Here is a 17787-nt window from a genome sequence, read left to right as displayed (position 1 = left end):
GATGAGAGGACAGGAAGAAGCAGAGGTGGGAACGAGGGCAATAGCCGGTGGGGGAAGGGGGGAGAGAGAGAGGGCAGGAGCCATGGAATGGGGGAGGCTGGGGAAGGGCATGGTCAGGAGCTAGGGAGGGGACATAGAATTGAAGGAGACAGTGTGGGGTGGGGCAGGGCAGGAGTTGGGCAAGGGGGGAATACAATCAGAAGGGTCTAACTATTAGATCACACTCCCCTACAAAACCTGCAATTGAACTCTTTATTCCTGAATCTCAGCACTGACCTAGTATGCATCTCTATCCCTCTCAAGTGGCAGGTTTGCATACACAATAACAGCCTTCTACTGCTAGCAATTCAGTAGAACCTCGGAGTTATGAACAGCTTGGGAACGCAGGTTCTTTGTAATTGTGACATGTTCACAACTCTGAACAAAACATTATGTTTGTTCTTTCAAAAGTTTACAGGTGAACATTGACTTAATAGAGCTTTGAAACTTTACTATGAAGAAGAAAAATGCTGCTTGCCCTTTATTTTTTTAGTATATTACATTTAACACAGTACTGTACTATATTTGCTTTTTTTTCTTTTGCCTCTGCGTCTCCCTGATTGTGTACTTCCGGTTCTAAATGAGGTGTGTGGTTGACTGGTCAGTTCACAACTCTGGTGTTCATAACTCTGAGGTTCTATTGTACTCCATCAACTCAATTGGTAGAGGATCCTAGCCATGCTGATGACTGAAATGAAGGGTCAAAATGGTTCCACATGATGAAATTGTTTTTTTCTAGTGTTTAAGGTTTCTTTTTAAACTTATGAAATTACATAATAAAACCTACAAAAAAAAATAATTTGGAACAGTCAAGCACTCAAAAGTTAGGAAATGCCAGAGTTAAGGTTGGTTGTGTATTGCACAGGATAGATAATGCTCTGGGAATGAATTGTGAAGGAGACACCTGCATTGTTTATTGCAGAAGTTGGAAGGTGTGTGGTGAATGAGGCAGGGAACTGCAAGAAGAGAAAGAATTGATCATGTGGCTAAGGCAGTTGAACGCTACTCTGGAGAATTTGCTTATACCCCTGCCTCTGCACAAAATTCCTGTGTGATGCTAGGCAAGTCATGTAAACTAACATTTTCACAGTTGGCCACTGTGTGTGCCTTGTTTTCTGGGTACTCAACTTGAGATGTCTGGGATCTGACTTGCAGAAATGCTGAGAACTCTCAGCTGCAGCTGAGGTCAATGGGAGCTGTGCTCGCAATATAAAGTGTTATTAAATGCTGAATACTCTGAGTGCTAAATATGATCTTTTCAAAGTTAGTGGACACTTTTGACTTTAATCTCTGTGCCTCAATACTTGTTTACACAAAGAAATTATTTTTATTCCAGAAAAGTGTGTCCACACAAGGAGTTATTTTAATCAATTCCCCCACATAGACAAATCCTTAGCTCACCAACAGTAAAATGGGGATCGACCCTATAACTGCACCTCACAGGGGCATTGTGAAGAGAAATGTATTAACATTTGTAAAGTGCTAGAATTAGAGCACAATAAAAAAGTTGATTAGGATAGTGTACAGTAAAGAATGCATGAGGCCATACATCAAATGATAGAGAAATATTGAAAAGCTATCCATTAATTAAGCATTATCCAGTCTGTGCACTGAATGAGGCAGGTTTCAGAGTAACAGCCGTGTTAGTCTGTATCCGCAAAAAGAAGAACAGGAGTACTTGTGGCACCTTAGAGACTAACAAATTTATTAGAGCATAAGCTTTCGTGGACTACAGCCCACTTCTTCGGATGCATCCGAAGAAGTGGGCTGTAGTCCACGAAAGCTTATGCTCTAATAAATTTGTTAGTCTCTAAGGTGCCACAAGTACTCCTGTTCTTCTTTTTGAATGAGGCAGGGATCCTGTGGGGGGAAAAATAGTCTTTACTTACATAATCGCTTCCTATCTTAATACATCTACTCAAGGGAGGTTGAATTAAGGTCACATAGGAAATCCCTGAATTAAGGTTGCCCAACTTTTGAGTCCTTCACTTTGCAACCTTAGAATTCTTAGAATGTAGTATTTTTGTAAGTTATACTTTGAAAGGATTGTAATTGGAAAACAAAGTGCTCAGTTCCACAACTGTTCAGTGCATTGAACTCCTGTTGAATTTAATCATAGTTTGCAGACAAACAGGCTACAGAATCAAGCCTTTAGCAAGCTGAGTGGTTTTTGAGCTGGTTGGTGATTGTTAACTGGTGGGCTTTAGCTGGAATCTCTGTGTATTGTTAGCAATCTGAAATTGGTACCCATGAAGGTCTACCAGTTATTCCCATTCCCATTTGCTTGTAATAGCTTCATAATCTTCCAAGGCAAATATACTTTACCTGTGTGTACATACAGTTACAGCTATACCCTATTTTAGGTTGAAAAATATATAGAGAATCAGATATTTCATACTGAATCTCATAAGAGGGAATAGGAAAAAATGGGTTTATATATATATACACACACATTATTTTATTACAAATCTAAGTGACTGGATACTTCAGTCATTAAACTTTTTTTCCTGGGCTTTAAATTTTGTGCAGTGATTAGATACCATGGTGACAAACACTATGTGAAAAATCTTAGATAAGACAAATTTGTTTTCTCAAGGTCACACTTTCAGGGAATGCCGTGCGTGTGTGTGTGCGTTTTAAACAGGTCTACCAGCATTACATATAAAGCTCCATTTTGCAAACCCTCACTCATGTATGAATAAGAATTTGAGGGATTTGGACTAAATTTGCATGCTACAGAACACTCCTTACTTTTAAAGGTTAGTGCTCCAACATAGATTTTTTTCCTCCCCTTTTTCTTCTTCAGTTTGTTGGCAGTCCTGAGCCAAACATTTTTTGGGTTGAGCAGAAAAAAAAAGGTTTTATTTTTATTTTTTTGGTAAATTGAAAAGTTGGAAAAAATTCATTTCAGGTTAAACTAAAAGTTTTATTCAGCTTTTAAGTGTTAACAGATTCTTTTTAATATAATGAAAGAAAAAATAGAAATGGTTCATTTTGAAAATGTCAAAATTAAATGTTTCATATTTTTGAATTTTAAAAAAAGTTTTCCAGGCCAAAAACGGTTTGGCAAAATTGACATGAATTTGCTCAGTGTTTTGGTTGACTTGAATTTGCATTTTTTGCTGTAAAGTTTTTTTGGTCAAAAAATTTCACTCAGCTCTGATGGGTGTAATAGTTTTCCAATCTCAAAGTAAATTTAGTGTAAGTGAAAGAAAAATAAAATTGGCTTGAACAAGGCACAGTGTGAGCAGGTATTATTCAAACTTCCTTACTCATCTCTGCCAATGTATCTCAGGTCTGATCCTACACTCCTGATGTTCTGATTCTGGGCATTTTCTGAACAAAGTCTGCCAACTGTGGTGGTTCTGTGATACTGACAAATCAAATTCTGCTGTAACTCCGTTCACTTCGGTGAAATTACACCAATGGTGAATATGGGTGTCTATACACAGAAACCAAGGACAAACTATCAACTTCATTTTTTAGCATTTTAATCTGGGGCCAAATTCACTGCTGACATAAGCAGGTAAATTCCACTGACTTCCAAAGACCATCAGTACTGGAAAAGAAAGTCCTTTCTCTATCCATACAGTAAGAATGCAATGGGCAGTAAATGTTTAAACTTCCCCACACTAGCTCAGTGCAGACCTGATAGAACCACCATGGCTGATTCAGTCTTTAGCCTCTTTCCTGAGACTGCTCTGCCAACTCTGGTGGTATGTGAGATTGACTCCTGTACGCTACAGGAAAGCAGATGAAATAAAAAACAAAGAAACCACCATCTTTATCTGAACCATCAAGAAGTGCATGTCCCACCATGTAAATGCACAATCATATTGTTGTCTTATCCTGCCCTCCTCCTCTGTTAGTGATGTTTGTCATATCATGACAAATTGTTTAAAGGTCTTCAGCAGAGACTTTGTTTGTTTTGGTGTCTAGTACAGTTTGGTATTATTATTATAAATAAAAATAAATAAAACAATAGGAACGGAACTGATTTCATGTAAGTCATTTCATATAAGCCACTCCACAAGTAACTTTCATTTTCCAAACACAGAACAAAATATTATTTACAAACAGAACAAAAAGATGGCCCATGTCACAAAGAGTTTACAATCTCATCTATATTATGTTTCCTTTCACTAGTAAATATTTAATGCATGAAATCACTTAAATTAACAGAATGCACTTCTTTGATTTCTGAAGCAACATATTTCAAGTAATTTGTTGAAGGTTTCCACTGCATTGCATTGTGAATTTCTCATTAAAAATACCCCTCTCTGTTAGTATAAACTTTATAAATCATTTACATTTAAAGTACTCTTAAATTGCTTTCTTTTATGTTCGCCTGTAAATTAACATTGAAAGATATAATGGTTATAAAAATGTTACACTCTTTAATTAATCTAACAAAAAATAAAATCAGTAAAGCCCTGTGATAAATGAAAGTGGGGGGGGGCACTCCCTTTTAAGGACACTCAGCCAGCCAGTAGCTATAAAATCCCTCTTAGTAGCTGTTCTCAAATTGCTCTACCTGTAAAGGGTTAAAAAGTCTCACGGCTATGCATAGGTAGAAGGAAGTGAGTGGGCACCTGGCCAAAAGAGCCAATGGGAAGGCTAGAACTTTTAAAAATTAAAACAAGACTCCCCTTTTGTCTGTCTGTTGTTGTTCTCAGGGAGAGGCAGACAGGGAGCAATTATGCTGTGAGAAGCTTGGGCCAGGTATAAAAAAATATCAGTACCATACCTAGAACTACTCATCGAAAACTCCAGATATGTAAGTAGATCAGGAAATGTCTAGGAAGACATGATTAGGTTTATCCCTTTTATTTCTTTATGGCTTGTGGATTCCTCTGTGCTAATCCCAGGTGCTTTTGTTTTGCTTGTAACCTTTAAGCTGGACCTCAAGAGAGCTATTCTTGATGCTTAATCCTTGTATTTGTTTTTTTAATCTAGCAAACACCTAAATCCCAGATGTATTTTCTTCTTTTTTTATTAATAAAATTTACCTTTTTTAAGACCAAAATTGGATTTTTGTGTCCTAAGAGGTTGTGCACATGTTTAATTAGCTGGTGGCAACAGCTAATTTCCTTTGTTTTCTTCTCAGCTCTTCCCCCTAGGGTGTGTGTATGAAAGGGCTTGAGGGTACCCCACAGGAAGGAATTGCCAAGTGCGCCTTCCTGGATGGTGGCAGCATCTACAAATCCAAGGTCAGAGAAAAGCAGTAACCTTGGGAGTTTAATACAAGCCTGAAGTGGCAAGTATTAAGTTTTAGAATCCTTGCGGGCCCCACCTTCTGCACTTCAAGTGCCAGAGTGGTCTTCCATGACAAGCCCTCTCTCCCACAGATATACAATATAGTTGGAGTAATTTTTATCTAAAATTTTAAAATCTAAATATATTGTAAGTGCCTTAACAATAGAGTGCAATATATATTTATTAACAACTAATGTCTGTTTCCACATGACTTAGCTTTGCCTTCCAGTGGGGTAACGTGCAATCAAATGTTTGAAAAATTTTACAATATTTTGTAGCCTTGATCTGGCCGTTTTTAGTCAGGCAAAATTCCCACTGACTTCATTTAGGAGTTTGGCCTGAGTGAAGACTGGATTGGGCCCGTTATCTAGCAACCAGGGTGTGGGATAATTCATGATACTTCATTTAAATAATTTTATAATTTGAGATCCCATTTTAAGCATTATGGGTAAAATTTTCAGAAGCACCTACACCCCATTTACAAACATAGTCTACGTACAAGGGGTGCAGAAGTCAAAAGCAATGGCTCATACATGTCTCATACGTCACCCCAAATTGAGGCCAGATCATGAAACACTTCCTCACGTTGGCCATCAGTTATTCCTATTTGAGTGAACATTGTCGTCAGTAATATCTGAGGGACTAGTTGTGTGAATATCTGCTGGCCAATGAGAATAAGGGTGTTGTGATCTGGGCGAGCATAATTACATAGTTTATTTAAACACAGGCTTTTTTGTGCACTTTCAATTGTTTTTGGGTTTTCAGGACCAGTCTTACTCTATGATTAGTCCCATTGAAGTCACAGATATTAAGATGTAAGAACAAAAGGATCAGAATCTGGTGCTATAGCAGTAGTAGTATTTACTCGGTGCAGAAATACTGTTTATACTATGAATTCACAGATAAAATGAGCCTTATCAAGTAACTGCTGCAGCATGAGTGTAACCTGGATAATAGCGTAAGTCAGGCACTCACAAAGAAAGGTGTTCAGGACTGTTTTATAGACAGACTCAGCAGATATTGTCTGTTCTGCAACAGGTCCAGTCTACTGATTCTCTCTGCTATCAGTGCTTGGGTTTTGAGGCAGCTCCCTAACAGACCATAATATTTCCTGTTATTTATAGGAAAATGTTGCCACATATATTTTTAGTTGTGCCTGAAAGCATATGCATTTCCTACTAAAAGTAGTACAGTGTAAGAGAAAATCTGCATGGATTGATGGGAAAATCATCAAACCAATGTAGAAGCAACCCTTAGCAGTATGCTCATTATATACCTATTATACACACACTGCTATTTCTTTTAATTCTAACACAATCAATAGTGAATAAGCTAATTTAAGTTACATGGCCTGTGTTTCATAACTGTTTCTCATATTTGATTAGCTTGAAAAAAGTAAATGATTAGACCATTAAATCCAGTCTAGTATTTCTCCTGCCCTCAATGTTGGTTGCATTTTGACTAAAGAACTTATCTGATGACATGCTACACATAAAGATTTATTGTTCCCCTTGAGTAGTACCCTCGTCATTACATTGGGGAGGGGGGGGGGTAGAGAAGGAGGTGGGATCAGTGAGCCCAGCTAGGAAGTCCAAAGTCGCCCTAAGGGTTAGTTTTGACTGGGATTTAAAGGTCTGTTAGTTGAAGGTGTTAGTTAGTACATTTTCCAGCATGTTGTACAACTCTAGGCTTTGACTTGACCAGCTAGCACATGTTAAACGCATACTTTGTGTTGTCTATACTAGACTGTCAGAATGGGTTATTTAGCACATTAGCTAACAATTTCTTATAATGCACCTTTTATTCCTAGCCAAGAAAAATCCTAAAACATTTGTTTCCTGAGTAAACAAAGTGCTACTGCCAGGAGAGGCAGTCCTTGCCTCCCTTCAGGCTCTCCCTCCTCCCCTCCCTTTCCTCCCAACCACCAGAGACAGATCCTCGGAGGAGACAAGGGGGCACTTGGGCTACCTGAATCCTCCCCCCACCTACTGATTTTTGGTCCCAGTTCCCAGCGCCTGGACAGAGAACAGGGTTAGCTGTTCATACTCCAGATGCCAATGAATTCTGGGGCAACAGCCTCACAAAACCCTACATCCAGCACCTGGGCCCAACTTCTCAAAGGTAGGTAGGTGCTTAACTCCCAGTACCTTTGGGGATTCGGGGCCTGACTTGCTCCTTTTTTCCCTTCCAGGCTGCCAAGTACCACTAAAGCACCCACATGGAGCTGGGACCGGCTTTTGTTGGCGGGTGAGGAGAAGCCACATTTATTTTAGAGGTAAGATTGCTGGGGGGGGGGGGGGGGGGCGTGCATAGGTGTTGGAACTAGGGGTGCAGCAGCACCCAGTGGCTTGAAGTGGTTTCCTTTATATCCAGGGTTTACAGTGTGGTTCAGTGGCTATCTGCACCCCCCAGTACACAAATTGTTCCAGCCTCTGGGGGGAGTGACAAGCTCTGCCGGGGTCAGCCGCTGGAGCTGAGTTTTTGCAGCCTGGGGCATGACTGACCCTAGTTTCTAGGGTGTAGCAGACCCCGCTACACAGCATCGCAGGTGGCCCCAGTGGGGGGCTTGGTTCAGTCCCAAACCCAACGGACTCCAGCTGTTACGCAGCGCCCGCCCCTGCCCTTGCAGTAGCCGGTGCTCCTGCATCCCCGCAGCCCCCACAACCCGTGACCCGGAGCGAGCTGGGGCGGAGCCGCCCCCTCCCCACGCGCGGGTGGCCGCCGGAGCTGGGCTGGCTGCAGGCACGCTGCCCAGAGGCACCCGCGTCCCTGTGCCGACACCGGCAGCTCGGCGCTGCCCGCCCGCCCTGCCGGGCTCTGCCAGGTGAGCAGCTCTCCCGCCCCGCCCCGCCCTGCTCCGGCTCGCCCCGAGTCCCCGCCGCCAGCCGAGCGGACGGAGTCCGGAGATGCGGGCGCTGGGCGGCGGCGCCAAACTTTGAGCGATCCCGGTCGGAGCGCAGCGGGCTCGGCTCCCCGCCAGAGCGGCGCATCGCTCCCGGGGCACGGCTCGACGGAGGGAGGCGCCGCTCGCAGCTGGCTCGGTAAGTCTGGAGGGGGCCGGGGACAGAGCCGCGCTAGGGCTACAGTTGGTAGGAGATTCCTGCCCGGAGCCTTCCTGCCCGTCATCGCCTCCCCCCATTGAGCCTTTTGTTCTCCGCTCGCTCCGCATTTGGCCGTGGTAGGGCGGATTCTCCCCCTTCCTTCCCTCTTCGGGCACGGAGCTGCAGCGACCAAGGCGACCTGTTATTGAGCTCAGGTTTCCCAAGCCAGCAGTAGAGGCTGGCAAAGGAGCAAGGAGGCTTTTTCTTTACACTGGCTACTCCTCAGCCGTTGTAATCCTCAGCACCCATCGCCAGTCGGGGTAACCAGCCCTTGCCCTCTGGATCGCTGCTCGCCTCAACAAAGCCTTTAACTTCAGATGCTGGGTGACTGAAAATAGGCAGGCGAAAGTGACAAACTCAGAGCCTGTCTTTTAATGTCACCTCACCAAATGTAGAAAGAGACACACTTACGGAAGCCTTGGCTGCTAATCTTTAATTTTCCATAGGCACAATCTTACATACACAGTGCTCTGACTTTAGTACAGATTTTTAGATCCTGTTAATCAGGAGGAGCAAGGTGGTCATGAATTAGTAAGGGGGCAGCATCCCTAGAAAAGTGCACAGAGGATTTTTAATTAAGATTAGGGAATGTGGTGCATGTATTAAACATTTTTTTACATCCAAGTTCACCTCAGCCAAATTCCAAGTGCTTTACAAATGCAGGAATATTAATAATAGATTAGATTGTTTATAAATGTAATGTATTATTCCCTTTTGATTCTCCTTTTCTCATGACTTCTCTGTAAATCCTCTACATTCCATCATTCATATAAAGTTACGTACAGAGCTCTAAAGGAACTGAGTGATTAGATATTTTAAAAATTATTTATCACAACACACAATGCTGTGTAATAGATACAGTTTGCCAATCAACACACTATCACAACTGAAGAATAGATGGGACACAGTAGATAGTATAGATCAGAGAGACGTGTAGTTTCTATAGTACTGTGGGAGAGCTTGATTCGTCACCAACTGTGCAAGTTAATATTGTAGAACTTGTCCAGTTTATCTCATTTGTTAACCGAACATTATTTCTTCTCTGCTGGAGTTTCAAACCTCCTCTTCCAACTGTGCTGTGTTAACAAGAAATACTACCTTCAAAAGGAGCAAACTCCACACAGTACAGGAACAAAGAAAAAAAGTGGCAGGATGAAAGCTAATTGCTTTTTTACTTAAAAGAAGGTGAAAGGAGGCAGGAGACGGGAAGGGAATAGAGAAAAAAATAGTGAGAAATATTTTGAGCAAAGGAAGGATAAATGATTTGATAGTGTATGTTTTCCTCCAAGGTCTAGCCAATGTCTCACAATGCAAAGGGTTGGAACCCTGCGACCCCATCAAACGGTAATTCTCCTGCTGTTATTTGTAAACATGATCTACTCTATTCTCCAATGCATAATTCTGAGATCTTTGGGAGTCTAGCAGTATTGGACTCTTATCAAATCTCCACTGTAATAACAGATACAGGTAGTTATCAGGACACAGAGAGAAGGAAAAGGCAGTTCCGAGGTTTTGCGTAGCATTATCTTTGTAGATTATAAAAACATCACCTGTATTTTTCAACAATATTGACAAAAAATATGGTAATTAGGGACCTAGCCCTGCCACCCTTGTTCAGGAAGTAGGGTCTCTGAAGTCTTGGGACTGATCATGTAAATAAGAGTTGCAGGATGAAGCCCAATGAGCTGCTGTCTGAATAATGCCATGTAGATCAGGCCTAAACCTCCTTTTGTTGCACCGTATGTAGAGGATAACACAATTCTTACTGGCTTAGCCTGAAGGAAGTTACTTTTCAGCTCATGTAGTCAAACTGTTGCTTTTAATCCACAAGATCCTTCATTCAAATTTTGCTTGTGATATTGTATGGGATGCACCCATAGCACAGAAGGCCTAGTCGCCTGCTGGGGGACAACACTAGTTGTAGAAGCCTGATATAGTGTCCAGACCCCAATAACCAGAAACAACTGCAAATGTAAAGACAATCCAACTAGTGTAGGAAATCCCATCAAAGACATTCAGTTATATGTTAAAACACTTTCCCCCTGTAAATTAAAAAAAAAAATGTCTACAGTAAACCTTATGTAAATAAAAGCAATATTAAATCTCAGACATTAATAGCAAGATTATGTCTTTAGGCAGAGACCGGACTGAGGGGTAGGGCATAATTTGCACCATCCCAGGAGTGAAGGAGTAACCCCAGGAGGCATTGTTTCTCAGAGACATCCCCTATGAAGCACAGTTCCTTCTCTGCTTTCCCCAATTCTGAAAAGGTAGGGGGTGGGAGTGGGAGGAAGAATTAATAATTTGCAGTTGGCCTCTACCAGCAGCAAATTCTGACACCCCCACACTGGTTCACTTGTGCTGTCCAGTGCATTGCAGAGTAGAGCCAAGGCTCTGCTTATTCCTCATCCAACACTACCTACCTACTCCAGGACGAGGAGTAAGCAGGTGCACAGTGCCCACTTGCTCTTTCATCGATCTGGTCAGCTCACAGAATTAGCTTTACAGCCCTTACTTGTCCTTACTCACTTTGCACAGTATTATAGTGCAAGTTACAAATTAACCCTAAAATGCTTTAAATACAGAGCACCAACATTAAAATGCTTTAAATACAGAGCACTCAGTTATATCCATGCAAGCTTGTCGAAATCATAAGGTTGCATTGGTGTAGCTGAGTAGAATTTGGCTCAGTATGTGCAAGAAAGACAACAATATGATTTTGATATCAGTGCCAAAAGTCCCATTATCCTCAAAGGGAGGAGGATGTGACCTGCTGTTCTCTTTCACTGTAGTCAGAAACTTGGTTGGCAACTTCCGCTGAGAAAAATGGTGGTATTCTTCCACAATAAAAGAAACATTACATACTTTTTATTTCTTGGGTTAAATTAGAAGTTAATGGGTTACATAGACAATCCAGAACATTAGTAATATTTTTCAGCTATTCTGCTTCTTATTGTGGTGTGCAGTTGAAGTGGTGTTTGTAGCTGCCTTGTGATACTGGCTTTCTTAAAGAAAAATGTCAGGAATTGGCCCTAAAGGTTTAGAGCAGCAAGTTTGTATTTACTAGCTAAGAATATATGAATAAAAACTTGAATATTGAAAATACTTTGAGGAAAGTTTGGAAGATCATTGTGTTTACTTAGGGCTGTATTGATCCACAGATATACAGATCCACTTGTAGAATTCCCATTGGTATCAATGGCAGTTTTGTGCAAAAATCAATAGTGGTTTGGGGTATTAGTTTGTGACAAAGGATGTGTTGCTCAGCAGGATCCAAATCCTTCCTTTGCCCAAGTAAATAGACTCCACTGTCTTCAAACTGCATTTGAGCTGCATCTCAAATTTTCAGCAGGAACATAAGAATGGCCATACTGGGTCAGACCAAAGGTCCATCAAGCCCAGTATCTGTCCTCTGAGAGTTGCCAATGGTAGGTGCCCCAAAGGGAATGAACAGACAGGTTATCATCAAGTGATCCATGCCCTGTCACCCAAACCCAGCTTCTGGCAAACAGTTATGTCTGAATAAAGATTAAAAGATTGGGCTTCAAATGAATGAGTGAGAAAGTGTGGACGTACCAAGTACTATCTTGGCACAGATCATTGGTCCATCTTCTGAAGTCCAATATCTCACCTCTGGTAGTTGCCAATGCCCCCAGCTTCAGAGGAAGGAAATACTGTAACTTTGGGGAAACTTCTTGCTGAACCCAGCTGGTGGCATTTATGCCCCACAGCCTAACCAAATATCTCTTTTGGTCTTAATTTAGTTATTATAACTTCAGCTGATACTGTCACTCATCTGAAAGTCTAATCTTCTTTTGAAACCAGACTTTATTAACTAAAATAAATCCTACTGCTAATTCTACTTAGTTTGTTCTAATTTAACTTTAATTTTTTGTATGTTTCAGATGAAGTCTGCATACACAATCTTTGGTTTACTCCAATTTGCTGTGTGTTTTTGCTGTGTTTCAGAGACAGCTCCACTGTTTATTTTGGAGTAGTCCAGATAGCTGCAACCATGGGCCCTATAGGAGTACTGGGTGAAGAGAACCGCACAAATGAAGTGAAAATGGAGCTGTACACCAGGCTATACTTTCCAGGCCTCACCACACCACTCAGTGAGCTGGCATCTGACCCCAAACCAGAACTGAAAGACAGTACCAACCTGGTCGAGGTGCAGATAGTCCTCATCATTGCCTATTGCTTCATCATCCTGCTGGGTGTGATGGGCAATTCCCTGGTGATCCATGTGGTCATTAAGTTCAAGAGCATGCGCACTGTGACTAACTTTTTCATTGCCAATCTGGCTGTAGCTGATCTGCTGGTGAATACCCTGTGCCTGCCCTTCACCTTAGTTTACACACTGTTGGGAGAATGGAAGCTGGGCCCAGTGCTGTGCCACCTGGTGCCTTATGCCCAGGGCCTTGCAGTGCACGTGTCTACTGTCACCTTGACTGTGATTGCCTTGGACCGGCACCGCTGCATTGTCTATCACTTGGAGAGCAAAATCTCCAAGCGAATAAGCTTCCTGATCATTGGAGTGGCCTGGGCTGTCAGTGCGCTACTGGCTAGTCCCCTGGCCATCTTCCGTGAGTACTCTCTGATTGAGATCATTCCTGATTTCAAGATTGTGGTCTGCTCTGAGAAGTGGCCTGGTGAGGGGCAACTCAACTATGGCACCATCTACAGTGTGTCTATGCTCCTGATCCAATACGTTTTGCCTCTGGCAATCATCTCCTATGCCTATACCCGTATCTGGACCAAACTAAAGAACCATATCAGCCCTGGGGCTGGGAATGACAACTACCACCATCGGCGGCGGAAGACCACTAAGATGCTGGTGTGCGTGGTTGTGGTATTTGCTGTAAGCTGGCTGCCCTTTCACACTTTCCAGCTCGTCAGTGACATTGACAGTAAGGTGTTAGATCTGAAGGAGTACAAGCTAATCTACACAGTGTTTCATGTCATTGCCATGTGCTCAACCTTTGTTAACCCCCTTCTCTATGGCTGGATGAACAACAACTACAGGACAGCCTTCCTCGCAGCCTTCCAATGCGAGCAGCGACTGGATTCCATTCACCCTGAGGTATCAGGAGCATTCAAAGCCAAGAAGAACTTAGAAGCAAAAAAGAATCATTGCACAGGAACCCCTACCAATGTCTAAGAATGTGAGGCATAGAAGAAAAAAGGAATACACTCTGGCCAGAGAGAGATCCGTTTTGACAGATGCACTTTTTATACATAGTTTTAATCAAATAAGATGGAAGAAAACCAGCAAGTTAAAGTGTCTGTTCTATGATTCCAGAGATTGTTGGTTGCCGTCAACCATATACAATTACACAACTTCAAAGAAATATAAAAGATATTTCATTTATGGCTGTCTGTATTGTGGTTGGAAAGAAGTCTCTGTCCCAACCTTTTGCTAAGGCAGCAGTAATGACAAAGGCAAGGAAAGGGTTTGCCATTCTTGCCCTAAAGAGGATGAATAGATTAATTGTTCCTCAAGAGCCTCAAAACTGGAAGTTGGCAATGTGGACGTTGTATGCTGCAAATAGGGACTCCTTCAGAAGCTTAAAGCATGCTCTAAGAGTGAGGCTGGGGATCAGTGAAGCTCGTACTTTCCATCTCTTCCCCACTGCAACTACTCTGCAAAATGAGGGTTTCCTTAAGGAGAAGATACACCACCATTTTTGCCTCATTTAAGTAATATGAATATTGTTACCATAGAATAATTCCTAAAATCAAACTGCTACTACTAGAGCATTTAGGTCAGGAAAGTTAAAGTTTCTACCTAATTTGTAATCTGCTGAAACAAGTGGAGTAACAAATAATTCCTTATGACTCAGCCACAGTTATGCTGGGGAGAAAAATACAAATTTGGGGCCTGAGCCTGTATTCACAACATACCTAGAGCTTTCATTTAGCATTAGAGATTGCTAAATAGGCCAGCACACTTAAAAGGGAATTTGGAGCAGGTAGTGAATGCAGACTCAGGTCTTTTGTGAGCACTTCTTAAGTTGAGGGAACTGCTAGTGCTTGAACTTCTAGGCACAGCTCCAGTGTCTGAAGTACCATTAACTCTATGGGTTTTGAATTATTCCTGCTTTATTCCTACATAATAAAGTAGGACAAAATTTGATCCTTTAGAAAGGCTGCTAAATATTAATGTGCTTTTCAGTGTTTGTGGTTTTATGTCACACACATCCTGCCTTGGATCTTTTCCCATCATCAGCCACTATAAGATTAAAAATATCTGAATGAAGTGTAACCTAGTAACAGTATGCTCAGTTTATATATATTAACCAGTGAACTCTGCATGTTTTAGTAATAGTTAGTTACATTTCTTTGGCTCAGGTAGAAAACTCGACTCTGTTGACTGTATTGCAACGTGCAACTTTTCTGTGTCTTTGTCTAGCCTCATTGAGCTCATTAAAGTTTAAAGAGTTCAAGCTAATTTCAACCACTTTTTTCCAAGCTAATTTTGCTGCCTAGCTTCGGGGGGGAGGAACCCCAACAAACTGTGATACTTTCCACTTCTCAGAGAGATTCTCCATAGCTAAATTTCACTCAAATTCCTTAATTATTCTATTTTTCATGGTCCTCTAAATTGTTTGTTTGTGAACTTTTTTATTCCATACGATCTATTTAGTATTTTAGTGTGAGATGTCATTACATCACAGATCTTTATCATGTGGGGAGATTCATCTTTATATATATATATATATGGCATCCTGACCTTGTTTCTTACACTGCTGTGAAATCATTCAGATGTATATCTTCACAATCAGAGAAGGAGGGGGCGAGAGAGGGACTAAACTGGCATTTAAGGAAAGGTATCCATCACTTTTACAAAGCTTCATCAAATCAATTTTTGTCTCAGTGATAACAGTGCCCAGAATGTTTGTAGTTAGCCCACACTGTTTAAAAAAAAGTTACAGGCAAGGAATTACTGGGAGAGATTACTGAAGTTTCAAACCTATGATGTATAATTATTATTATAGACAGCAGTATAATTCATTTACAGTCAAGTGTGTGAGCTCTTTATGAAAAACACATTAAAATGTTTATCGTGCCCCCAAAAAGCCTTCAACCCCACAACTCTTTAGATAAATGTTCTGACTCAAATCTCTTGAGCTTTATATATAGACAGTTTTAAAGTAACTATGACTGTGTTGTGCTAAAACTACAGTTGAAGGCCTGATTTTCAGTTACATTATGGCTGCTTTACATCACCTGGTGAAGGGGCCACAAACTGGGTATAAATTACATTGACATCCATTTCAAAGCACCTTTACCTTACCACAGAGGTGTGAAGCAGCTGTAGTGTTAATAAGAATCTGCCCCACAATGCTCTGTTCCCATGGGAAGGCTATGCCACAGTTTCTATCAGCCCAATCTTGTTTTCCTGGTGCATCTAAAGCTCCCACTGATGAGTATATAAGGATTTCAGGATCAATCCCTTATCTATTGCAATTTATTCTGGCAGGTCTCTCGGTGTAGATCCAACTGCATCTGCCAGATATGATCGATTTTTACCCTGTACACTTAACTAAGTACATATTTTTGCTTATCATGTGCTTCATTCATGTCAAATTCAGAAGGGGCATCCTAATCTTTTATTTACTGATGTATTATCTATCTGTGGTACTTCTCTATGGCCCCTATTACTGTAAATCTGAGTATCTCAAATCTTTTACTGTATGTGTTATCACAATACTGCTGTAAAATAGTGAAGTGTGGTTATTCCCATTTTATAGGTGGGAAACTGAGGAAGAGAGCGGTTAAGACCCAGATCCTCAAAAGTACCTAGTTGACTAACTCCCATTGCATTCAGTGGGATTGGGACTAAGGCTATTTCTACACTACAGCCTTTGTCGGCATATCTTGTGTCATTTCGGGTGTGAATATTCCACCCCCCTAAGCGACATAAGTTACTCTGACAAAAGTGCTTGTGTGCACACCGCTATGTCAGTGGGAGAGCTTCTCCTGCCAACACAGCGTTTGCCATTCACGGATGTGATTTTGTTATGCTGATGGGAGAGCCCTCTCCCATCACTATAGTATATTCACCAGATGTGCTGCAGCTGCATCAGTACAGCTGCGCCACTGCACATGTAGACTGCCCTGAGTGACTTGCTAGGGTCACACAAGAAGTCTCTAGTAGAGCAGGAACTTAAACCTGGGTTTCCTAAGTAGTAGGATAGTGCGTTAACCACTGGATAATCCGATACCAGCATTGTAAATGAGATTGGCATTAATGAGAATTAAACAGTTTTTACCTAGAACTGCAGTCTCCATATCGTTCAGCCAAAATATGAATGAACAGGAAATGTGTGAATTTGAAAAAAATAGTTGACATTATATGCAATTAAAATAGGGGGTCTAGTTATGCACAAGAGGCTGATTGTACTTTGTGTCATTTTCTGTTGTGCTGTAGAGCTGCACAAAAATTACATAGCTGTATAGGGCTGGGGATAAGAATATAGGAACTGAGGGTATGTCTTCACTCAGTGTAAGCCCAGGCTCAGACTCACACTCAAGTCTAACCCCGCTTCTGACTACACACAAAACATGCTGACCGAGGGTCCAAGCTTCCCTGCAGGGTTTGCTCTGCTAGGGTCTTCCGGGGGTGGGGGGGAGAAGAGGAGGAGGGCTTTGTCCTTCCCATGCTGCACCTGCTCCCTGCACCACACACGCCTTTCAGCTCACAGGGAACAGAGGGGGCAGCTGTTCTGCGCTCTGCGTCCCTGCCTCGGCAGCTGGACACCGCCTCTTTGGTCCTAGTGTTTGCCTGTTTCCTGTACGACGGTGAGTGCCCATGGTAGGGGGGCAGAGCAAGGGGGATGGGATGGGGTTGGGAGATGAGTGGTGTGGAGAAAAGACAGTGGGATAGGGCAGGAGGAAGAGAAGTGGATATGGGAATGGGAAGCAGGAGCCCAGCCTGTGGCGTGCCCTCTCCAGCAGCCCCAGTAGGAAGGTGGCCGCAGCAGCACAGTGACATAGCAGGCTGTGCCGGAGTGGCTGCCAGTAGTAACGGTCTCCCCCATTAAGCTGGCTTGTCCCCCGCCCCCTCAGCACCGGCAGCCCAGCTACCACTCCAGGTGAGGGGAGAGAGTCAGTGAGCCAAGGAAACTGGTCTCAGCATGCACGTGTCCCCCAACTATAGCAGTCAAACTACACCGATGGGATGTATCTGGAGACGGTCTATAGACTGAAACGTCCTTTTCACAATATACCCGGTATGTTGGTTCAGTTTTGAAATGTAACATTTTATGTCCTTGAGATTCCACAAGAATTAATTCTGTGCTACCCCACTGAGCTACTTTAGATAATAACTCTGTTTCTTGTCCTATTTTAGGCCCCTCCACCTCTGTTGGCAGCTGTACAGCCAGAA

General features: G+C 42.2%; 1 protein-coding gene across 2 annotated transcripts; it reads left to right on the top strand.

The window, feature by feature from the left end:
• Positions 1 to 7552: 7552 nt before the first annotated feature.
• Positions 7553 to 14938, top strand: NPY2R (neuropeptide Y receptor Y2). Of its 2 annotated transcripts, none has more exons than XM_054030308.1 (2): positions 7553 to 7570; positions 12366 to 14938. In XM_054030308.1, exon 2 carries the CDS (start codon positions 12412 to 12414, stop codon positions 13555 to 13557), a length of 1146 nt encoding a protein of 381 aa, XP_053886283.1. In that variant the 5' UTR covers positions 7553 to 7570; positions 12366 to 12411; the 3' UTR covers positions 13558 to 14938. The 2 variants fall into 2 exon arrangements, with proteins under 2 accessions (XP_053886283.1, XP_053886282.1); XM_054030307.1 differs by lacking the exon at positions 7553 to 7570 and adding an exon at positions 8165 to 8336.
• Positions 14939 to 17787: the final 2849 nt, after the last annotated feature.

This window comes from Malaclemys terrapin, chromosome 5 (assembly GCF_027887155.1).
Source record: "Malaclemys terrapin pileata isolate rMalTer1 chromosome 5, rMalTer1.hap1, whole genome shotgun sequence".
In the NCBI taxonomy this organism is placed as follows: Eukaryota; Metazoa; Chordata; order Testudines; family Emydidae; genus Malaclemys; species Malaclemys terrapin.
Note: the sequence above shows the minus strand (reverse complement) of the source record. Positions and strands in the feature narration are given on the sequence as shown.

Excerpts from the sequence above, each read along its gene's own strand:
- NPY2R (XM_054030308.1), top strand. The coding sequence starts at position 12,412 with ATGGGCCCTATAGGAGTACTGGGTGAAGAGAACCGCACAAATGAAGTG.